Source organism: Oryctolagus cuniculus, chromosome 4, assembly GCF_964237555.1.
Source record: "Oryctolagus cuniculus chromosome 4, mOryCun1.1, whole genome shotgun sequence".
Classification (NCBI taxonomy): domain Eukaryota; kingdom Metazoa; phylum Chordata; class Mammalia; order Lagomorpha; family Leporidae; genus Oryctolagus; species Oryctolagus cuniculus.
This window is the reverse complement of record NC_091435.1, coordinates 3,527,533-3,551,273: the sequence shown is the minus strand read 5'-3', so window position 1 is coordinate 3,551,273 and position 23,741 is coordinate 3,527,533. Positions and strand designations below refer to the sequence as shown.

General features: G+C 62.0%; 1 protein-coding gene across 3 annotated transcripts in view; it reads right to left on the bottom strand.

The window, feature by feature from the left end:
* Window positions 1-9,635: 9,635 nt before the first annotated feature.
* C2CD2 (C2 calcium dependent domain containing 2) overlaps window positions 9,636-23,741 on the bottom strand; it is a 51,899-nt gene continuing 37,793 nt past the window's right edge. For all 3 annotated transcript variants that reach the window (XM_070073135.1, XM_070073136.1, XM_070073137.1), the window contains exons 9-14: window positions 22,991-23,115; window positions 22,405-22,579; window positions 21,429-21,542; window positions 20,383-20,510; window positions 18,721-19,045; window positions 9,636-11,105 (exon numbers count right to left, since the gene is read on the bottom strand). In XM_070073135.1, the coding sequence (XP_069929236.1) occupies window positions 10,876-11,105; window positions 18,721-19,045; window positions 20,383-20,510; window positions 21,429-21,542; window positions 22,405-22,579; window positions 22,991-23,115 (1,097 nt within the window). In that variant the 3' untranslated portion in view covers window positions 9,636-10,875. The remainder of the gene's footprint in view (window positions 11,106-18,720; window positions 19,046-20,382; window positions 20,511-21,428; window positions 21,543-22,404; window positions 22,580-22,990; window positions 23,116-23,741) is intronic.

Genomic DNA, 23,741 nt, shown 5'->3' with positions numbered 1-23,741 from the left:
AGCCATTTGGGGGAGTGCAGCAGTGGACGGAGGAGCTCAGTCTCTGTGTCACTCTGCCTTTGAAATGAAGAAATCTTAAAAATGATACCTCCAGGGGCCAGCACTATGGTATAGTGGGCTGAGCCTCCGCCTGCAGTGCCGTTATCCCATGTGAGTGCCAGTTCATGTCCTGGCTGCTCCACTTCCCATCCAGCTCTCTGCCGTGGCCTGCAAAAGCAGTAAAAGATGCCCAAGTCCTTGGGCCCCTGCACCCATGTGGGAGACCTGAGAGAAGCTCCTGGCTCCTGACTTCAGGTCGGTTCAGCTCCGGCCATTGCAGCCATCTGGGGGGTGAACCAGCGGATGGAAGACCTCTCTCTCTGTAACTCCACTTTATATAAAATCTCCAAAGACTGTAGATACATGATAGGAAGGGGGGTATGTGATACACAGAACAAGCAGATAGGACAAAACTGATGAATCTTGGGGTGAGAGTCCATGGGTGATTCTGTAGGTTTGAATTTTTTCTAAAGGGGCCGGGGCTGTGGCACAGTGGGTTAAGCCTCTGTCTGCAGCACCAGCATCCCACGTGGGTGCAGGTTCAAGTCCCGGGTGCTCCACTTCCCACCCAGCTCCCTGCTAATGTGCCTGGGAAAGCAGTGGAGAATGACCCAAGTGCTTGGGCCCCTGCACCCACAAGGGAGACCCGGAAGAGGCTCCTGGCTCCTGGCTCCAGCCTGGCCCAGTCCATTTGGGGAATGAGCCAGCAGAGGGAAGATCTCTGTCATTCTCTCTCTCTCTGTCTCTCTGACTCTAAAATAAGTAAATCTTTAAAAACAAAAAACTTTTCTGAAAGTTGAAGCTAACACAACGAACAAGGTTTCCATCATCAGTGCTGAACTGTCCCATTGTGGCGGCCACTGTAGGCGTCACGTGGCAGGGGTGGGAGTCCCTGCAGAGGAGATTCATTCCGTGGGCTGGGGCAGGCCGCGTGAGCCGGTGCTGAGGAGCCACCTGGGGACCAGGGGCAATAAAGGGGCAGATTCCTCTCTCTCTCTCTCTCTCCCTCCCTCCCTCCCTCCCTCCCTCCTCCCCTCCGTCAGCCACACACACTCCCTCACCTGCCAGGACACCGGCCCTCCAGGCTCTCTGACCTTGGGACTCCAGCACTTAAGCCAGCGGCCCCAGGGGCGGGGGCCTGTGGCCTCACACAGGTGCACACTCCTGCCTGGCCTGCTTCGGAGGCTTTGGACGCTCCCAGCCACGGGTCTGCAGGCTGGAGAGGGCCTCTCGTGGGACTTGGGTCTCCAGAGGCCACTTCTGCCGACGGGCCCCTCACCCATCTGTGTGTTTCTTTATACACAGCCCACGGGTCCTCCCCCGCTGAGAATACCAGCTGCATTCGTCCTGAGCAGACCCCGTGTGTGGCATGGTGGCACAGCAGGCCACACCGCATCCCATATCAGGGGGCCGGTTCGAGTCCTGGCTACTCTGCTTCTGATCTGGTATCTTTTTTTTTTTTTTTTTTTTTTTTTTGACAGGCAGAGTTAGCAGTGAGAGAGAAACAGAGAGAAAGGTCTTTTTCCGTTAGTTCACCCCCAAGTGGGGCACTACGGACGGTGCGTTGTGGCCGGTGCACTGTGCCAATCCGAAGCCAGGAGCCAGGTGCTTCCTCCTGGTCTCCAATGCGGGTACAGGGCCCAAGCACTTGGGCCATCCTCCCCTGCACTCCTGGGCCACAGCAGAGAGCTGGCCTGGAAGAGGAGCAACCGGGACAGAATCTGGCACCCCAACCAGGACTAGAACCCGGTGTGCTGGCGCGGCAGGCGGAGGATTAGCCTAGTGAGCCGCGGCGCCGGCCCTGATCTGGTATCTTAATGTGCCTGAGAAGGCAACAGATGGCCCTGCCCTCTGTGGGGGAGACCAGAATCCATTTGGGGAGTGAACCAGCGAATGGAAGATTCTGTCTCTTCCTCTCTGGAGCTCAGCCACCAGGATCTCGCCACAGCCTGAGAGCTGTGTGTTTCCAGTTAACAGGTCTCAGCCGTCCTGCTTTGCTCCTTCATTAAATCCCGGCCTTCTGGCCGTGGGGGTGGGCGTTGCGGCCCAGCCGGCCACACCACTTGAGACGCCTGCAGCCTGCCCCCCAGCGCCACTTCCAGACCTGGCTGTCGGATTCTGGTCCGGCTCCCTGCTAACACACCCAGGAAACAACCAGCCACGGCTCAAGGACTTGAGTCCCTGCACCCACATGGGAGGCCTGGACGGAGCTCCTGGCTCCTGACTTCAGCCCGGGCTGCTGCAGCCATCTGGGGAGCAAACCGCCATGTGGAAGCGCTCTCCCGCCCCTCTCCATCTCTGCCTTGGAAATACATCTTGAACAAGAATCTCCTGGGGCAGGTGTTTGGCATGGTGGTTAAGGTGGCCTGCACCCCCTACTGGGTTCCAATCCCAGCCCTGCTGCTAATTTCAGCTTCCCATGAATGCAGACGCTGGGAGCAGGAAGCGATGGCCCAAACGCGAGTCCCTGCCACCCATACAGGAGAACCGGATGAGTTCCAGGCTCTTTGTTTTGACCTGGTCCAGCTCCAGCTGTTGCAGGCATTTGGGCTTAAACCAGCAAAAAAAAAAAAAAAAAAAAAAAAAAATCCCTGTGTCTCTGTCCCTCTACCCTTCAAATAAAATGAAAATTAATTAGTTAAAAATATATAGAAAGGGGGCTGGCATTGTGGCACAGCGGGTTAGGTCCCTGCTTGTGACACCAGCATCCCACACTGGAGCGCCAATTAGGCCCCAGCCGCTCCACTTTTTTTTTTTTTTTTTTTTTTTGACAAGCAGAGTGGACAGTGAGAGAGAGAGACAGAGAGAAAGGTCCTCCTTTGCCGTTGGTTCATCCTCCAATGGCCGCCGCGGCTGGCGCACCGCGCTGATCCGAAGGCAGGAGCCAGGTGCTTCTCCTGGTCTCCTATGGGGTGCAGGGCCCAAGCACTTGGGCCATCCTCCACTGCACTCCCAGGTCACAGCAGAGAGCTGGCCTGGAAGAGGGTCAACCAGGACAGAATCCGGCGCCCCGACTGGGACTAGCACCCGGTGTGCCGGCGCCACAAGGTGGAGGATTAGCCTATTGAGCCACAGCGCCGGCCTTGCTCCACTTCTGACCCAGTTCCCTGCTAATGCACCTGGGAAAGCAGCAGGGATGGCCCAACAGCCAGGCCAAAGCCAGGAGCCCAGAACTCCATCTGCACTTCCCAGGTGGAAGTGGAGCAGCCGGGGCTTGAACCGGTGCTCATTATGGGATGCCAGCACCACAGCTGGCGGTTCAACCCGCTACGCCCCCGTGCCAGCCCCTAGTTTTTTGTTTTTAAATAAATATTTTATTTTGAAAGATAGAGGAGTTACAGAGAGTAGAGCCAGAGAGAGATAGAGGTCTTCCATCAGCTGGTTCACTCCCCAAATGACTGCAATGGCCGGAGCCGAGCTGATCAGGAGCCAGGAGCTTCCCCCAGGTCTCCCATGTGGGTGCAGGGACCCAAGGAGTTGGGCCATCCTCCATTGCCTTTCCGGGCCATAGCTGTGGTGGAATGAGAAGGCTGTGCCAAGATGGCTGCTGGCAAGCATCAGTTACTCAGGAATGGCTTCGGAACCCACCTGGCAACGAGCCTGCCTGGCAACAGGCAGTGATTGGTTAGGGCATAAACCACCCCTTGACCGGATTGGCTGCCTTGGCTATATAAGCTGCTGCACCAACTGAAATAAACGAGTCTGTGGGCTGCTCACCTCTGGCCGGCTTTCACCCGAGTCCTGGGGTCTGTGTGTTGACTCCGTGCCTCTTGCCCCCACCACACTCTTCCTCTCAGAATGAATCCACCTCAACACGTAGCAGAGAACTGGATCGGAAGAGGAACAGCTGGGACACGAACTGGCACCCATATGGGATGCCAGCGCTGCAGGCTGGGGCTTTAACCAGCTGCGCCACAGCGCCCGCCCCTGGCCCCTAGTTTTTAGTTTTAATCCGAGGAATGCAACAGACAGAGGGGAGTGGAATCAGCGTATGTGTGAACACCAGCTCCATACAGGGCCCCGCGCCTCTCAGCACGTGGTCCCCACCCATGACTGACAGTGTCTCGCACCGGGGAGGCCACAGCCTTGATCTGCCCCGCTGATTCGGGCAGGGTTCTGCCACCTGTCAGCTGTGTGACCTTGGGCAGCTGTGTGACCAGGTGCCCCTGTAAAGCTGGAGCAGAACGTAACTCCTGGAGTCACTTCAAGGACACGAGTCAGTCCACATAAACTCGGACGCACGGGGCCAGCGCTGGAGCGCAGGGGGTTCAGCCGCCACCTGTGATGCCGGCATCCCATAACGGCACCGGACAGAGTCCTGGCTGCTGCACTTCCGATCCAGCTCCCTGCTCGAGCCCCTGCACTCGTGTGGGAGACCCGGCTTCAGACCAGCCCACTGCAGCCACTGTGGCCATTTGGGGAGTGAACCAGCAGATGGACGACCTCTCTCTCCTGCTCTCTGTAACTCTGACTTTCAAAGAAGTAATCAATAAATCTTAAAAGAAAACAAGCTTTGGACACACAGGCCTTGGCACACGGCAGGTGCCCCCTAGGGAGTGAACAGACCTTCACCCTCAGATACAGGCGGACGAGCCGCAGGGCCTTATGTTCAGGGTGAGTGAGGGTGGAGGGGAGAGCCAGGTGCAGTGGCAGAAGGCGGGGCCTGGGGAAGCGCCTGGATTGGACGAGGTGGGCCAGGCGCAGAGAGGGTGGGGGGAGAGCAGCCTCTGCCTTCTGCTTGCTGTCACGGACAGAACAGGATGTGGCCCCTCAGATCCGAAAGACACTCAAACCTCAAAGTCTCGTGTTGACGGTGAACGGCCAGCGGATCAGGGTGCAACCGTGATCTGACGATGGCGGCTGGGAGGCGGGGCCGGCGGGAGGTCCTTAGGTCTCGGGGAGGTGTGGGGTGGGGAGGCTGCCCTCAGATGCTGGTTCTTGCAAGAGCCTTGGTTACTGTAGCCAAGTTCTGCTCGCGTCTCCCCTTCGTGGTTACTGTAGCCAAGCTCAGCTCGTGTCTCTGCTTCCTGCCTCGCCGTGTGCCTGTGCTGCCCCTGCGGCACCAGGCACAGCCCGGCACCTGACTACCGGGGCCACCTGGTTTTGAACGTGAACCTGCCAGTGTGGGGGCAAGCAAACCTTTTCCTTCCCGAGAAGGCCCCTCAGGGATGTTTAAACAGTGAAGCTGAGGCACTCACGCAGGATGGCTCGTCCCCCTACTGTCCTCGTCAGGTGCCTGAACCCGTGGGCTCAGCCCATCCCCGACCGGGAGCCCAAAGCTGCCTAGCACGGGGCTCGGTTAGTGATGCGCCCCCAAGTCTGACTTTCGCATGAACGCCGTGCTTGCTACCCGGCTGGAATGCCAGTTCCTGTGTTCGCAGAGATCGTCACAGAACCCCTACCAGGGTGCCAGGGGCAGGCACGCGTGCAACTTCCTTTCTTTCTAAAGATTTTATTTATTTGAGAGGCAGAGTTAAAGACAGACAGAGGGACAGAGAGAAAAGTCTTCCATCTGCTGGCTCACTCCCCAAACGGCCGCAATGGCCGGAGCTGGGCTGATCCAAAGCCAGGAGCTTCCTCTGGGTCTCCCACGTGGGTGCAGGGGCCCAGGCACTTGGGCATCGTCCACTGCTTTCCCAGCTGCGCTAGCAGGGAGCTGGATCGGCAGGGGAGCAGCCAGGACACGTGCCCATAAGGGCTGCAGCTGCCGCAGCAGGTGGAGGCTTAGCCGAGGGCACCACAGCCCCGCCCCCACGCATGCAACTTTGTAGCGACAGCTTCCAGAAAGATCCACGGGCACCCAAGCCCAGGCAGCCTCAGCAGGGCGGAAGGGGGCAGCGCACAGCCACGGGAGCTGCAGCCGTGTGTGCTAGCTGATGCCTCGGGGTTCCTGCTGGGAATGGCCGCTTCCTCTCCGGGGGTCCATCCTGTGGGAGCCACGTGAGCCACGTGAATTCTGTCCGTGAACCGTTTGCTGACGCAGACACGCAGCACCTTGCACTTCCAGGAACGCTGAGCTTGTCATGTGCCCCCCCCGGCGTCCCACTCCGCCCCGGGTCTGTGGGGCAGGCTGGGCAGCAGCACAGCCTGTGTGTGCATGTGCGTCTACACAGGGGCTGTGGGCTCACACCGCAGTCACCGTGGGAGCCGGACTCCAGGGAAGACAGGAAGTGACTTCCTCACAGGGGGGCGAGCAGGGAAGACAGGGAACTGACCAGCCCAGCCACGGGATGGATGCAGGGGCCCCGGGCGTCCGTTTCCACGGAAGTTACTTAATGGAGAAGGCAGGGCCGGGTCTGTCTAGACCCTTTAGGGCGGGGTGAGGTGACCGCTGGGACAAGGTGCACACTCCATCTCGTCCCGTCTCCATCCTGCTGCTCCACTTCCCATCCAGCTCCCGCTTGAGCCCTGCACTTGTGTGGGAGACCCGGCTTCAGACCGGCCCAGCTGCAGCCACTGTGGCCATCTGGGGAGTGAACCAGCAGATGGACGACCTCTGATGGGTTAACCTGGGCAGTGCAGACTGGCAGGAACACCTGGAGACCCCAGCCCCCTGCCCCCTGCCCCCTGCCCCTGGGGCTCAGCAGCGGATTGGAGTGGGAAGGCTGGAAACCAGCACGTCCGGCCTCCATCTGGGTCGTGGGCACAAAGCTGAGCTCAGGAGGAAGCGGCAGTCCAATCACCAGGTCCTAAACCACTTCTAACTGCAAGCCCAGCCGTGGCCGCTGTGGCCAGTGGCCCCAGCCTGCACCTGGGTCCAGCAGCAGGCTGAGAGGAAGGGCGGGGATGTGGGGGCTTGGCCATCCTGCGACCAGTGGATCAGTTCTCTGGCCACCCCCACTCCCACCCTGGAAGCTGCTGTGAGGCCCTGTGCCAAGCCAGGCCCCACTGCACCGTGGCAGGGCGGGCACCTGCCCCCTTCTGCACCTGCTCGGGCCACCCGCCGGGCGGGGCATTGACAGCAGTCCAGGGACTCGCTTCCCGGACCCCAGCCCCAGGACAACCTCTTGTGGCTCCGCCCCTCCCTGCCTCCACCTCCCTGGCCCACAGGCTCTGCCCCTGACCTTGTCAGGACCCGCAAGGTCCCGGCCAGGATGGTGCAGAGATCAAAGCTGAAGAAGGGGAGGGGGGAAGCCCTTGGCCAAGAACGGGGCGAGGAGGACACAGACACAGGCAAGGGCCCACCTCCCTCTGTGTCAGCGACAGGTGGAGACAGGGCAGGAGGCACAGTCATGCCGCCCCGGCTGCTGCCCGCTGTGTGCGGGTACTGGGATGTCACAGTGCACCCCAGGACCTGCCCTGGTGCTGTGCATCAGTCCCATCCCAGCCACGTCTCCAGAGCAGCCTGGCCCGGTGCAGGGAGAGGGCCATCGTCATCGTGTAGGCTGTGGCCACACGCGGGCCTCTGGCCTCACCTGCCCACATCCCTGCAACACCTTTCACGTCCCTCTCTTTTTCAAAGGGAGGCTTGCCGCGACATCAAGGCTGGGGAAACCCAACCCCGGGCCTCCCGGGGCCATGGTGCGTGGCTATCAGCCGCCAGCCGCCAGCCCAGCGTCAGACACCTTCTCCGCCTCAAGGCAGGGCCGCTGAAGATAACGGACCAAGGGGAACCCGAGTTTACTCTGCTGGACCGTGTCCTTGCCCCCTGCCGGCTGCTTCGGGAATCACGGTTGGCGGGCCTGGGGCGGGGGAGAGGGCCTGGCACCACGGTCAGGACACAGACCTGCTTTCCATCCATGGAGTGGTCCCCTGTGCCCTCCTGTGTCCACCAGCTCAACCCCACGAGCCACGAGCCCGTTACCCAGAAAACACGGGCTTTGGTGAGGTGCAGTAACTTCCCCTTCTGTTGCAGCTGTCTCCTGTGGCCGTGCAGCCCGAGCACAAATCTAGACCTCACCTGCCACTGGCTGCTAGTCCCTGCTCAGGAAGCCATCACAGGGCCCGGCGCTGTGGCCTAGCAGGTAAAGCCACCGCCTGCAGTGCTGGCTCCCATAGGGGTGCCGGTTCGAGTCCCGGCTGCTCCACCTCCATCCAGCTCTCTGCTGTGGCCTGGGGAAGTGCTTGGGCCCTGCACCCGCGTGGGAGACCCAGAGGAAGCTCCTGGCTCCTGGCTTCGGATCAGCGCAGCTCTGGCCATTGCAGCCATCTGGGGAGTGAACCAGCGGATGGAAGACCTCTCTCTCTCTCTCTTTCTCTCTCTCGGCCTCTGCTTCTCTCTCTGTGTAACTCTGACTTTCAAATAAATTAATAAATCTAAGAAAAAAAAAGCCATCACAGGGAAGCAAAAAATAAAGAGCTCAGCAGGTTTTCAACTGGAACAAGGAGATTGCTGCAACAACACACACACACACACAGAGACACACACAGACACACAGACACACGCAGATACACACAGACACACAGAGAGACACACATACAGGCACAGAGACAGAGACACACACAGATCACACACAGAAACACACACACACAGACACACACACAGGCACAGAGAGAGAGACACACAGAGACATACACAGAAACACACGCAGATACACACAGAGAGACACAGAGAGACACACAGAGACAGAGACACAGACACACAGAGACACACACACAGAAACACAGACACACATAACCACACAGATAGACACACACACACACGGGCAGAAACACAGAGACACAGACATACACACACAGGCACACGCGCGCGCACACACACACACACACACACAAAGCTCCAGTTCGCCCTTCCACAACAGACACAGGCACATCCTTCAGCAGGCAGGGAGGGGTCTCCGGCTCAGGCCTCTCCAGAGAGACACACACGCTAACACGCGTGCTCACGCGGGGCTGCCTTTACAACACCCGCCTGCAGCTCCCAGCGAGACAAAACCGAACACCGTCAAGCCGCTGAAGGCTGCCGACAGCCGGGAGCGAAGGTGTCGGCACGGCGTTCTTAGTGTTCGCTGTACGGTCTCTACACTCACACGACACCCACGCCTGTGAACCACCCGGACCAAACAGCCGGAGAGGGAGCCAGCGCGGACGCAGCCGCGTCCTCGGGGAGCCGCCCTGACCCTGCCGCCCGGCTTCCCGGCCCCTTGTCGCTGAACTCCCCGCCACACGCGTGTTCTCGCAGCTTCAGGCTGCACGCGTGGCAGGCTCTGGGGTGAACCCGCAAGTGGGAAGGGGGAGTCCACATTTTGAGTGACAAAGCCTGATCCGAAATGCTGATACCTCCACACCGGAGCAAACCGAGCTCCTCTGTTGTTTGATTTTAAAATCAGGCAGGAAAACCCGAAATCCCAGATGTGCCAACACCAACAAGACACATTTCAGATCCTGCATCCTCGGAACCAGGCCTGCTCCAGATCCCAAGAGAGGGAACCCTCAGTGACTCACGGCTTCCCCCTGGTGGTCCCCTGACCCCACACAGGCTCTGCCTGCTCCTACAAACAGCAGGGCCGACAGCAGGTGCAGCAGGAGGCCAGCCGGGACCACAACGTGGGAACCAACTTGGCATCACGGCTCTCAGAACTTCAGGTGCTGTTTGGCAGTGATCAAAGCCGGAATGTGGTCTTTTAAGCGAAGTGAAAAAGTCATGTTAAGGCCACTTGGTAACTCACTCCCGGAACATTTTTAATGAGCACTTCACAGCCAAATTCCCAAAGGAAGAGAGACCCCCAGCATTTTGGTTTTCACAGAGGCTTTCTGCATTCCAGGGCTCTCGTACCCCTCAAATGCATTTCAGGATTAACAAACGAGGCCGCTGTCGCATCCGGGGCAGAGGTCAGGTTCCCAGAGGAGCCATCGGGGTGGGCAGAGACCCCCATTAAAGTGTGCACGCATCTGAGCCAAAGGCAGTCGCTCCCCACTCACACGCCTGCGGCTGGCGGGGTGCACTCGGGGAACACGGGGAGCCGCGGCTGGCTGGGGGCACCCTGAGGAATGGCGCGGTTCCCACGGCAGAGGGAAAGCGGGCGCCCGATCTGCAATGGCTCCTTCGGAACCCGAAACACAAGGTCACCCAGATGTGGCCAGGATCACGGGAGAACTTCCGCCCGTCCGGCCCGCCGCGCTGTTAAATTCCGTTCCTGACACTGGCATCTCAGACACAGGGCAGTGTCCTGGATTCTCCCCAGGGCGCTTGTTTTGGTTCTCGGGCTATGAGTAATATTTGGCAAACGCCTCGTGCCTGCGTGCGTGCGTGCGTGCATGTGGCGATGCGCTCTACCCGCTGTCACTCACTGCTCCTCGCTTAACCGACACACTTTTGCGGCACTGGTCCACGGCGACCACTACGGCTCTGGACGCGATACGGAAGAACGTAAAAACCACGCCAGGACTGACACGTGTCCCACTTGCAAGCAGGTCCAGGACAACTTAGAAAAGTGTTCAGTGTGATATGCATAGGATATACTTAGTGTTTGCATACATGTCCCACGTCTATGGCTAATACCAAAGGCAAAGTCTTCCTACATTGTCAACGCATTTCCATTCCTACCCTTGACTTCTCCATTTAGCAAAGACCCTGTGTGTCCCACCTCCCTGCACTCAGGGCCAGCAGCAAATCAGAGAGGTGACCCGCCCATCCCATCACGGTGACAGCTCAGGGGGGCTCCTCCCTGGGGCCCCAGAGCACCTGCTGGCCCCCCCAAACCTTCCCTGGGTCTGTTCTTTGAAGCTTAGATTCGAGCACAATGTGAGCTGTCACTTGGCATCTGCCAGCTTGGTCAGTCATCCCCGGGTCAAGCGTCCTGGCTGGAGACAGACTGTCCCTTCCCTTTCAAAGACGAGGTGGTGGGGAAACCCGAGCGGGAGTCCGTCCTGCGGCCGTCCGGAGGGCGCAGCCGCCTAACGCAGCTCGTCCCCTTGCAGCCCGGCGGGCTGGCCGTTCACGGCCGCCTTGTGTCTGTGCCTGGCGAGTAGCTTCCTGTTGATCCAGGCGAGGGTGGCCCCTTTGCTCCGGGGGCCCTCCGGCTGTGGCAGGAACACGAGGTCGTTGTGCGACTGGCTCATGCCCGGGTCCTTCTGCGGGTGCCGCCGGCGGAAGAACAGCTTTGCGCCTTTTCTTAAAGCTCCCCCTGAAAGAGCCAAGCACAGGGGACGGCTGCTCAGGGGGGCGAGGACGGGAGGCAGGGACACAGCCCGAGCTTACTGCTGAAGGTTCCACTGCCGCCCGCACGAGCCACGGCTCACGCCTGCCCACCCAGGGGAACCAGGATTGGAGGGCGGAGCGTGGAGGCTGGACCGTGGCTCGGTGCCCATTCCGGGGGAAGGGACTTTGCCACCGACCTTCTGATCAAGCCAAATGGCGTCACCTTGGCCACCAGCGCCCCCTGGTCCCCGAGTTCCCTTCCTTACAAAGGGTGCAAACGCAGCACCAGGTGCCCAGAAAGGGTGGGCACACTCAGGAAGCCCACGGGCAAGCCACTCGCCCAGGAATGCCAACGATTTGTCCTGTTGGGAGGAGGACTTTTAAAAATAGCTCCAGCCCCTGCTGTGTGTACATTTCCCTACCATGAAATCGTTGCTCGCCCCATTTTCAACCTACAAACCTGGAGCTTCCTCCAGGCCGACCCGGCTGCAGAGAGACGGACAAGGGAGCCACCGAGGCAGCAAACCCGACCCTGGCCCGCAGAGATCAAGCCCAGCTCACGCCAAGAGCAGCCCACGTGCCTTTGCGCAGATTGGCCGGACACCCTGTGAACCGGGACCCACCAGGTCAGGGAGCACCCCGGCGTGGCCCGCGGCCCCCGTCACCTTCCGCAAGGAGGTGGCAACAGCTTTGATGCCCGTGAAGTGAACCTGTCAAAGCTGCGGTTTTTGAAAAGCTGTTGTCTCTCAAGATCACCCAGAGGGAGCCTCATCAGCTCTCACGAAGGCTAAGGCCGGGGCCCCGGTCCAGGGTTCCGGGGGTGGGGGGCCCTGGAAACGGGGTGAGGAGGCAGGTGCACTGGACTGTCTTCCCGGAAAGAGGCCACAGTTGGGGGTGCTGAGTAACGACCACCACTGGATGCGACTTTGGGCTCTGGCCGCTGGGGCCGTCCCTGGGGTCGCCCAGGACACAGCGCAGGGGCTCCAGGGACAGAAGGCCTGGCTGTGAGGTGTCCCAGCCGGACCAGGAGCACAGGCTGGGGGGTGAGGGAGAGGGGAGCACCGGCAGGCATTTCTTTTTCTAAGTTTTCATTTTATTTGAAAGACAGAGAGAGAGAGAAAGAGAGAGCTCCCAACCACTCATCCACTCCCCCAAATGCCCACAGCAGCCAAGGCTGAGCAGGCGGAAGCAGGAGCCCCCAGCTCAATCCAGGGTGCCCACGTGGGTGCCAGGGACCCGAGCACTCGAGCCACCACTGCTGCTTCCCACAGCGCGCGTCAGCATCGCAGGCGCCCGCCCAGGAGGCCTCTCTGACCTGCAGGAGCCTGCCCGGGGCCCTGCTTCAGGTTTACCCTGGAGTCCCAGCAGGGCACGTGGGCGGGGCTCTCACAGGTGGGATGGGGGTCTGGGACACTCTCACACCTCTCCCCCAACTTCTCCCCAGGAGGAAGCAAACAGACCGCCCCCACCTGGGACAGCCGCGGGCCAGGGGACGCACACTGGTGCAGAGGCCTCCCCTGGAGGGCCGGCTCCAGGGCCCACGTCACGTCTCCCTGCGGTGACATCACACCCGAGGTTTGAGCAGGGACAGTGCCACCGGCTGCCTGTGTCCCCCGGGAAGCTCTCAGTCCCCCATCTCAGAACACGGCCTTATTTGGAGAGTCTTGGCCATGGTTCTCGGGGTGGAGTGAGTCATTGGTATGGGCTGCCACCCAACACCACCACGGCGGACACGGTCACGGTGACACGGCGGTGCGGCCGGGGACGCCGCGTGAACACCAAGGCTGACATCACACGATGCTTCTCAGTAAGCCGGGGAACCCCAACCACGGCTGTACCTCCGGGAGCTGGCGGAGACCTGGAGCAGGTGTGCCCTCCCAGCCTCGCGGGGCCTCGCGGGGCCGGCCCTGCCCACGCCACCGGAGACTGCCAGCCTCCAGAGGATTATCCCTGCTGCTGGGACCCCAGGACACGGGAGGGGCGAGGCCCAGCAGTGCCGCACGCCTTCCTGTCCGGTCCTCACAGCCCTGGCAGCCACGCAGGGAATCCGAGGAAGCAGGAGCTGGCAGGGAGGTGGCGTGCCCAGCCCTGGGACAGCTGAACCCTGCCGCGTCTGTGCTCAGGTGCCCCCTGGACAGTCTGACGTGATGGGGTCTGGGAGACCCCGGGCAGGAACACTTCTCAGAACACCTGGGGTCGGGCAGGTGTCGGGCTAATGGTTCAGGAACTCCCTGGGTTCACGTCCCAGCTCCAGCTGTTGTGGGCGAGTCAGTGGAAGGGAGCTTTCTCTCTGCCTCTGTTTCTCTCTCAAATAAATTAAGAAAAAAAAAAAAGATCCCAGAGTCTCGCTAACCTGCAGCAGGGTTACAACCACGAGGCCAGGTTAGGCCACCGTACCCTCAGTAGAGCCACCCCTGTCCGCGGGGCCTGCGTCTGTGCACCCAACCACAGATGAGAATGTTTGTGTAACAGTGTGTCAGCACCCTCAACAGGAGACGGCACAGCTAACTACACGGCGCTGCCAGTGGCTCAGGCCCCGCAGGAATCCACGGGACACGGAGGTCAGGTGCAAGCTCCCGAGGACCTCCCAGTGAGGACCGGCACCTCGGACTGTGGAATCTGCCAGGGTCCCGGAAGGCAAGGGCCGCAGAGTGCACGTGGGAGCACAGCCCCCCTCCCCCCTGTGCACACACCCCCCTCCCCTCACCCCTCTGCGCAGACACACTTGCCTCCCCCCACCCTGCTCAGACACGGCTGCCCCTCCCCCCGCCCCTCTGGGCACCCCCACTCCCCCCACTCCTCTGTGCACAGACACGGCCCCCTGCCCACCCCACCCCGTGCACAGACACGCCCACCTGCCCCCCCTCCCCGTGCACAGATACGGCCTCCCCGCCCCCCGTGCACAGACACGCCCGCCTGCCCCCTATGCACAGACACGGCCTCCCCGCCCTCTGTGCACAGACACGGTCCCCTGCTCCCCAGCCCGCTGACAGTAACTGCTGATAACCCACATCCTTGCATCTGAAGATGGACCCCCGAGGGTTTCCACCTGCACGGGGCACCGGTAGGCTGGACACGCTGTGGCCTGCGCTGCCTAGGATCTCTGCTGGCCGCGGTTCACCCACATCGTGAGGACTCGCAGTCTGAGTGGCGCCTTCCTGCTCCGGCCTGCTCCGGCCTGCTCCGGCCTGCTCCGAGCGCTGCACACACACCGGGCGCCCACTGGGGTCAGCCTCCATTCTTCTGTGCTTGCTCAGCACCTCCAGAGCCGGTCGGCTCCTCTGCTGGTGTCACCGCGCAACGTCACCGCCGGAAACCTGAGGGCGTCCTCTGGACCCTGTGCAAATCTCCTGAAGTCACCGGTGCCATTCACGGACTTCCCTGCCTTGACGTGAGCTGCCGCGGGCTCCGTGGGGTCGGCAGCAGCTTCCTCCACAGAGGACAGAGCTGGGGGAGGCGCCAGACCTGCTGCCCTCCGGGGACAGCGCCGGGCGTGTCCTGGGCCTCCCGGCTGCCCGCGGACTCCAGCCTCGCCAGGGCCGCGCGGAGGGAGGCTGTCCTTGGGCACACGTAGCCGGCGGTTGTCCTCGGAGGAGGCTGGCGGGCAGGCACCGGCAGTTTCTGCGTCACACTGGACTCCAGCCCGCGGATCTGTCCCCTTCACTGAGAGCCCAGGTCCCGCCCACAGGGCGGGAGTGGCTGAAGCCCCCTGGGTTTTAGGAAACCTAACTCTGCCAGGCCACCCGCTCTCCCCAACAGGCAGGGGACAAGGGTCAGACCTCAGCTCCAAGCTGCTGCTTTTTTCTTAAAGATCTACTTATTTGAAAGGCAGAGGGACAGAGAGAGACAGAGACAGAGACACACTGATCTTCCACCTACTGGTTCAGGAGCTGGGCCAGGCTGAAGCCAGGAGCCAGGAGCTCCATCCGAGTCTCTCCTGTGTTGCAGGGGCCCAGAGCCTTGGGCCATCTGCTGCTGATTTCCAAGGCGCATTAGCAGGGAGCTGGATCGCAAGTGGAGCAGCCGGGACTTAAGCCGGCACTCACAGGGGATGCCAGGGTCACAGGTGGCGGTTTTACCCACTGTATCAACGCTGGCCCAGACTCAATCTGGAAAAGTCCCTGAGAAACAATTTGGGCAGAGGTTATGTGGAATTTCAAGCAAATAACCAAGACACTAACATGAGAAACAGGAAGAAGAAAAGTCTTCTTTGGTTCTAGCAAGGTTTGGAAAAAATGTGTCATAGGGCTGGAGTTGTGGCATAGCCAATAAAGCCACCACCTGCAACACCAGCGTCCCATGTGGGTGCGGGTTCAAGTCCCGGCTGCTCCTCTTCCAATCCAACTCCCTGCAAATGCACCTGGGAAAGCAGCAGAAGATGCCCGAGTCCCTGGGCCCTGCACCCACACGGGAGACCTGGAGGAAGCTCCAGGCTCCTGGCTTCAGCCTGGCCCAGCCCTGGCTGTTGCAGCCATTTGGGGAGTGAACCAGCAGATGGAAGACCTCTCCTCTCTCTCTCTGCCTGTCCTTCTCTCTCTCTGTAACTCTTTCAAATAACTAAATAAATCTTTTAAAAAAAATCACAAGAAGGCTGAAGAAGCACATGAAAGAATGAAGAAGTAGTTCTTGTAACAGCAGCTTTAGCAAGTATTTCCGAATGCACCCCCGCCGGTGTCGGCAGCGGTCAGGTGGACGGCCGAGGACAGACAGGTGGACGGCCGAGGACAGAAAGGTGGACGGGCGAGGACAGACAGGTGGACGGCCGTGGACAGACAGGTGGACGGGAGGTGACACCAGTGGCAGGAGAACACGGAAAAGCACGGTGTCTGCCCAGGAGCAGCTTCAGATCTCAGCTGGACCCACAGCCCGCAGGGCAGCAGGAGACCCCTGCCGGGGGCGGGCGGGGCTGCGGGACGCAGCAGGGGACAGGCGGCCCTCACCTGAGGGTCCAACCTGGACACAGGTGCCGTACAAGGGGGCTTCGCTCACAGGTGGAGTGGAAGTTACTTTGATGCAGAAGCGTCCTGGAAGCCACGCCCACTCTCCCACTAGGCTCTTTCCCGTGGACTTTCGGACGCCCCTGTGCACGCGCGCGGATTCAGAGTGTTTCCCACCCAAACCACCGATCTTGCAATTCTGTTTCTCCATGAGCTTTCTGAACCACCACCCGCCTTGTGATAACTTCAGCTTGAACAAGCAACAGGGAAAAGTAGCAACCTGGGAGGGCGGAACTGGAGGGGGTGAGAGGCAGGGAGGGGGTGAGTGGGGAGGGGCGGGCCCACTGCGGCCTGTGATGGGCACACGCAGAAGAGCTGCGTCACTTACTGTGCGGGCGGTTAGCTCTGGCTGGCACAGCGGTCTTCCGAGGTTAGAGGGAGCGAGCGCAGGTGCAGAGGTGAGAGGCAGAGAGACAAACGTGCGAGAGCCACATCAGGACGGAAGACAGCGAGAGCCCAGCCCCGCGCGCCGCGCTCACGGGGCCGCCGCTCGGCACAGCCTCTCTCCACGTGCCGGCTGTCACGCGTGGCTAGGCACACGCAAGGTACACGCACGGCTGCCCCACCCCCGCATGCACCGCCAGCGGTGTTCAGTACACTCGCATCACTTCCAAAATCTGAGACAAACCCCTGTCGGGCTGTGCTGGCTGCACCGTCGCAACCCGTGCCTTCCCGAGGAGCGAACACCCAGGGCAGGTGTACGCGGGCCGGCACACGCCTGGCTGGGAGGGAGGCACGGCCACACGCTGAGCGCGGTGCCAGAGCCGGGGGACCTCTCTTTCCCCAGTTCTGGAAACCATTTGGGCAGAAAACGAACGCTGTGGGGCCCAGAACCCAGAGCTGCCGGGGACTCTGGCGACGTCTCACGGAGACGCTGAGGACGGGCCGCGGCCGACGCCTGGGTCGGCAGCAGCGTCCTGTGACACGCGGGCTGGAGTGGGGGCTCGAGGCAGCCCCAGTGTACCTGCCTGACGCCCAGCCCCCCTGGAGGGTGTCCATGCAGCTGGCACACGATGGCCAGGACCCAGCGATGCTGGAAACCCAGGGAGAGAACTCTCTGGAAGGAAACCCAGAGGGCGGGCAGGGAGAAGGGGGAGGAGCCACATGGGGGGGCTGGCACCGTGGGGAGGGGGGACTGGAAGAGGGAGGAAACACACTGTGTCCATCAGGGAGGGGAGGGCCACGCACTCACGCCTCTGGCTTCCTGCCTGTCATGTGCCTGCGTGTGCGTGTGGGTGTGCGTGCGTGTGCGTGTGCAGCCCTGGCCCGAGGCGCCCTACCAGGAGCAAGGGAGCCGCCACAGAGGTTGGTGTAGGCACAGCCACCCAAGCACCCCACAGGGCAGCCGCGTGCAAAGTCCCCCAGGGCCAAGCCGCCTGGAAATCGTACGGGACATCTCCTCCTGCCTCCGTCTTCCTCTTGTAACTTTCAGCTCCTCGCCCGCCTGGCCCTGCACACGCGGTAAAGGAGTGGGTCCAGGAGGGGCAGCAAGGGAGCCCGGGCTGAGACAGGGAGCAGAGATGGACTGGGCCAGGCTGCGCTGGGGGCGTGGTCTCACTGCGGGGGACAGGGGCCCCCTGAGCCCTGTGAGGATCTCAGCAGCCACCCCCCTGCCTGGGCCCCCACTGTGACAACCAAAACATCGCCCACCTTGCCGGCTGTCCCGGCATCAAGGCAAGGGTGGCTGCGCCGGGTGTCACCAACAGCCGGCTCTGGGCACTGCTCCGCCCACTGGGGGCAGGAGCCCCAGGAATCGGGCACGCGTGGTGGGTAACGGTGGGATCCCCGCCTTGGAGGAGGTTGGGGCTCGGGGCGTCTTGGGGTCTCAATCCAGGCCAGCTCTGAGCCCCCCGCTACGTTCTTCCCGTCGCCGTCACACCAGGTGCTGTGCGGGTAAAGCCGCACCCTCAGAAATGTCCGGTTCAGCCAGGGCTCCAGCGAGCCTAACGAAATGACGGCCTCGTTCCCACACACCTATGGGCTGAGCAGCCCCGATGCAAAACCGCGACGTCCGCAGTGCTCCGAAACCCAGACTTCCTGAGTGCCGCCATGACCCCACGAGTGGGAAATCCCACGCCTGACCTCGCACTAACAACCACGGCTGACGGCAGCGCCGGCCCTGCGCACACGGTGTCTGCGACACACACACACACACACGTTTCCAGCTTAGACTCTGGGCCCCTCCCCAAGACACCGTCCCAGGCTTGTGCAAATATTCTAGAATCCGAGTCTCAGGCACTTGCGGTGGCAGGCGTTCTAGGACAGGCTCCTCCACCTGACCCTGTTGTCCCGGGGGGCGTGTGCCCTGGCAGACCCCGGGGGTCGGGGCGGCTCTGCCCTGAGCCCCATAGGGCAGCTCCAAGGCCTTGGTGACTTCTGCGCCCGCAAGGGGAGCCCAGGTGGAAGCCGGCACCCCCAGCAGAGCTGCCCAGCCGCTCCCCCACACAAGGACCCCGATGTGCCCCTCCCCGCCCCCACGAGCCCGGCAGGAGCTCACACGCTCAGGGTGAGGTGGGGACAGCATCAGAGAGATAAGGAACAGGAAACAGAAGACGGAGCGGACAGTGAGTGGGGCGGAGCCGGCGAGCGGGCGGGAGCGAGTACCTTTATGCTTCTTGGCCACGACGGGCTCGGAGACGCTCAGGGAGCTCTCAGACAGCTCGTCGGCGTCGGGCTCGCGCAGGCCGGGGCCGCTCCACGCTGCCCCCTGCGGGCACTCCTTCTCCAAGTCCCACGACCCCAGTTCACTCTCCTGGGGCTCCGCGGCAGTGGGCGCCGGGGCCGCCTCCGAGGCAGACGGGGCAGACGGGGCGGGTGGGGCGGACGGGGCGGACGGGGCAGCCGGTGCGTCCTCCCGGCGGGCACCGTCGTCCATGGCGGCTGCGTAGTCCAGCATCAGGGCAGCATCGTGGTCCTGAGACAGTGAGGTCTGCCGGGCAAAACGCACCATCAGAGGCGGAGGCGGGCAAGCAGGAGAGCCGGCAGGGCCCGAGGAGCTGGGCGGCGCTCCCGACACCGGCACCGGCACGGGCACGGGCACGGGCCACTTTGCAGCTTGGCCGCCGGTCCTCTAAGAAGGGGCGTCTGCAACAGGGGGCCGGGCGGGTCTCTGCCCAGCGGGGCTCAGTGAGGGGAGGCCCTGGGCGGGCTCGCAGGTGGGGCAGCAGGTGTCCCTCCCCCACCCGCACGCCTGGGGACGCTGGGGAACGGGGACGTGAGCTCGGGAGCTGACTATCTAGAGGTCCCTGCAGATCACGAGTGGAAATGAGCGGGAATGCACACGCCGAGTCCCGGGAAGATGTCTGTTTGTATGTGAACACACGTGGAGGGGTGCGGGGGCGGGAGGTCCCCGGGGCGGGGGGCGCTCGTGCTGCCTGGGCCCCCTGCGCAGTCACAGGTCAAATCTCCGGCTCGTGGACATGCCCACTGAATGGGGTGGCCAGAGCACGTGGCAGTGGGCTGGGGACACTGAATGCGGGGACCCACACTCCTAAAGGCTCCACTGTGAAACCTTGGAGAAAGCACCCCGGGGGGTGCCACCCACTCAGGGTCCAGGAAACCCAATCCAAACACCGCCCCCTGCTGGAGGCCACCAGACTTGCACCCAGGAACCCAACAGACACTTGAGGCCATCTGTGTGTGAGCTGGGGCCTGGGAGGCTGGGACAAGGCCACCCACACCCTGGGCACCACGGCCACACTGGTGACTCGCCTCCAGCACCTGCCAGTCCCCTCTGGCCCCCTCCCAGGGGCTGTCAGCACACCCCCCCACCTGACCTCGGGGCCCCCCAGGATCTAAGCCACCCAAACTCCTTCCTCATCCTTCCTCATCCCCTCCCGTCCCACATCCAACCCTCGCCACTGCGAGGCAGGCAGCACGTGGTCCAGCAGTCAGGAATCCACATCGCACGCTGTAGCACCTGCTTTGGTGCCTGCCAGTGCACACCGGGAGGCAGCCATGCTGGCTCGGGGGCCCGGGCTCCTGCCACCCGTGTCTGGGACCCTGACTGAGCCGGGGGTGCTGCAGGTGTCTGGGAGAGAAGTGGAGGACAGGCACGCTGTCTCCCTCGCAGACGAACGCAGAGTCTGCCAGCACCCCCGGCACAGGTGCGTATGGGAACGTCGGGTCAGCAGGGCTGGGTCAGGGACGGCGTCTCGCTCAGCCAGGCGAGACGAGGCCAGCAGCCACGGCCTGGCGGGCTGAGGACCGCGCTCAGGGCTGGGGCCGGCTCCCGCGCGCAGCCCCGGCCGGGCCGTGCCGCCCTACCTTGGAGACCCCGGATATGATGATGGTGCTTTTCTTGCGGGGCGACTTGAGCTTGAGCTTGGAGGCCTCGCTGAGCTGCCGGATGGCCACTTCCGCCACGGGGTCCAGGCCGTTCAGCACCAGCAGCTCTGCGGGAGAAGGCAGAGCTCAGCTCACTTCCCTGACATCAGGCGCGGCCCCGGGAACATTCTAGAAACCCTGCTCTATACAGGGCCGGAGAGAAAGCAGTTTGGACTTGGTGGGCCAGCTGGTGTCTGAAACAACTTCCCAACGCTGCCTCCGTGGTGTGAGAGCTACAGGGGCCTCGTGTCACCGCGGCTGGGTTCCAGTAAAACTTTATTGATGGGGCCGGCGCTGTGGCATAGCGGGGTAAAGCCACCACCTGCAGTGCCGGCATCCCATATGGGTGCCGGTTCAGTCCCAGCTGCTCCACTTCTGATCCAGCTCTCTACTATGGCCTGGGAAAGCAGTAGAAGATGCCCAAGTCCTTGGGCCCCTGCACCCACATGGGAGACCTGAAAGAAGCTCCTGGCTCCTGTTTTTGGTGTGGCCATTGTGGCCATTTGGGGAGTGAACCAGAGGATGGAAAATTTCTCTCTGTCTCTCCTCCTCTCTCTGTGACTCTGCCTCTCAGATAAATAAGAAATAAACCTTTAAAAAGTAAAATAAAATCCCCACGTGTAGGTGGGTGTTGTGCTTCAGGCTGAGCGAGTTTAATCCTGGCTCTTCCACTTCCCATCCAGCTTCCTGCAGCTCAAGCCCCTGGGGCCTGGCCACCGCGGGGAGACCCAGATGGAGCCCCGGCTGATGCAGCCAACTGGGGAGTGAACCAGCAGGTGGAGGACCTCTCTCTCTGTCTCTCGGCCTCTCTTTCTCTCTCTGTGTAACTCTGACTTGCAAATAAATAAATAAATCTATTTTTTTAAAATAAATAAAGGAAAAGAAAAGAGGGAGGAGGGGAGGGAATCGGCTTCCCAGACTGCAGGCGATGCGCGCCGGGTGGTCTGAGCAGACCGAGGGTCGGCACCAGGCAGCCCCGGCGCTACCTGTGTCTGAGGAGGAGAAGGCTTTGCTGACGGGCGCGCCGTGGCAGGGCACGGCTTGGATAGAGATGTCCTTCTCGATGACCTTCACCCTGACGGGCGTCTTCACAGGAGACTCTGGGGGAGACAGCGTGATCAGCAGGGCGGCGGGCCGGCTGTGGACCCACAGTTACCGGAGACGCGGAACGCCCCCCGCCCGTGTCTGCACCTCCAGCGAGGCGCTGGCTGAGGCAGGGGCCACGGCGGCGGAACAGGGGGCACTGCCGGCAGCCGGGGCCCCAATATTTCATAAACCTTGCAATGAGGCCGGACTCTCCCCTGCACTGTGCCAGTGGCCCATCCTGGGAAGGGAAGGTGTAGGCACTGGCGGAGATGCGATATAAATAAAAACAAGAAATCACCACTTGAAGTGAGGCTGTCTTGCAGGGGACAGAAAGGCCATGGCCGCTCATCGGCCCTCGAGGGGAGGAGGTCCACGGGAGCCGCGAGCGACTTCCCTAGGGCGCATTCCGTCCCCCCGCGGCACCAAGAGTACCCAGATGTGGCCGCAGCTCCCATCATCCCAGAGGTCGTGCCCAGCCACAGAACAAGCCCGCGTCTTGTCCGCTGCCCTCTTCCTGTGCCCCGAGCGTGTTTAGTGACAGCACAGGGGCTGGCTCTGCGGCGCAGCGGGCGAAGCCACCGCCAGGGACAGTGCCATCCCCTATGCCCGCCTGCTCCACTCCCCGCCCAGCTCCCCGTTAGTGCACCTGGGAAAGCAGCAGAAGACGGCCCAAGTGCTGGGGCCCCTGCGCCCATGCGGGAGACCTGGACGCAGCTCCTGGCTCCAGCCTCGCCTGGGCCTGGCCATTGTGGCCAGCAGATGGACTCCCTCTCCCTCTCCCTCTCCCCCACCCAGCCCAGCACAGGGAGGCAGCTGCCAACAGGGCCTGCGTGCCAGGCAGAGCTCCCGCAGGGCGCCCGTTCCCGGGGGTCTCACCCGGGCTCAGCGGGGACGCCCTCCCAGTGTCAAACCGAGGCTTGGTCTTCACAGCAGTGACGGTGGTGACCACAGTGCCACACGGCATCACCGTGCGGTCCTTCTCTATCTTGGCAGCCGGCGCGGGGGGAGGGGCTTGCCACGCCTTCGGGTCCCCGGGTTCTATGTAAAAAAACTGCAGAGAAAGCAGGGGTGGGGGTGTTATCCACGGGGGTGGGGCTTCCAGGGCCAACGCCCCAGACATGAGCTCCACCCAGGCTGTGGTCCTCTGTACTAAACCATCAATGACGGACAGCGCTGACAGTGCCAACGCTGTGTGCACGGCTGCCGCACAGCACGGGAGTCGGGCCCGGCTCAGCACAGCCCCAGCTGTTCTGTAGCCACTTCGCACGAGCAGGTGGGCAGAGGCCGAGGGCTCGGAGGGGAACCTGCAGGGCCAACGGCCGCCGTGGGACCCAGGCCCAGAGACGCCCTGCGGTCGGCAGCATCGCTCCGCGCATGAGCCGCTCACTTCTCACGGGGGCCACGGACGCGAGTGGAGACGCTCCTTCTAGCAAGGGGTTGAGCCCGGGCTGGGCTGCCGTACCTCGGCGGTGATGGAGCCCAACACGGAGCCGCGGGGGGAGGATCCGCCGGCCAGCGCGAAGCTCTGGGGTCCGGAAGGCTGCTTCTTAAACAAATCTAAAGGGACCGTGGCCACCGCCAGCAACCCTGCAGAGACAGGGGTGAGGCCGGGCTTCAGCGACTGCAGAGGGGTCTCGGGTGGGGCCCAACGGGCGGTGCTCTCAGCTTGAAAATGCCCCAGCCCCCGGGGCCCGCGCTGTGGTGCAGCCGGCTCAGCCGCAGCCTGCGACACCAGCAGCCCATGTGGTTCTAGTCCCGGCTGCTCCACTTCTGATCCAGCTCTCTGCTACGGCCTGGGAGAGCAGTGGAGGATGGCCCGAGTGCTTGGGCCCTGCACCCGCATGGAAGACCTGGAGGAAGCTCCTGGCTCCTGGCTTCTAACTGGCTTAGCTCCGGCCTTTGTGGTCATTTGGGGAGAGAACCAGCAGACGGAAGGCCTCTCTCTATAATTCTGACTTCCAAAGAAATAAATCTTTTCTAAAAAAGAAAGGAAACGCTCCCGCCGTGGGATGTGTCAGAAGCACGAGCGGTGGGAGCGCTCAGGGCAAGGGAGGCTGAGGCGTCAGGACAGCCAGGGGTCCACTGTGGCACGTGTGTGCATGCGTGTGGGTGTGTACACGTGCGTGTGTCAATGTGTGTGGGTGTGTACACAGTGTGTGTGTACAAGGTGTGTGTACCCGTGCATGTGAGTGTGTATGCGGCATGTGCATGCA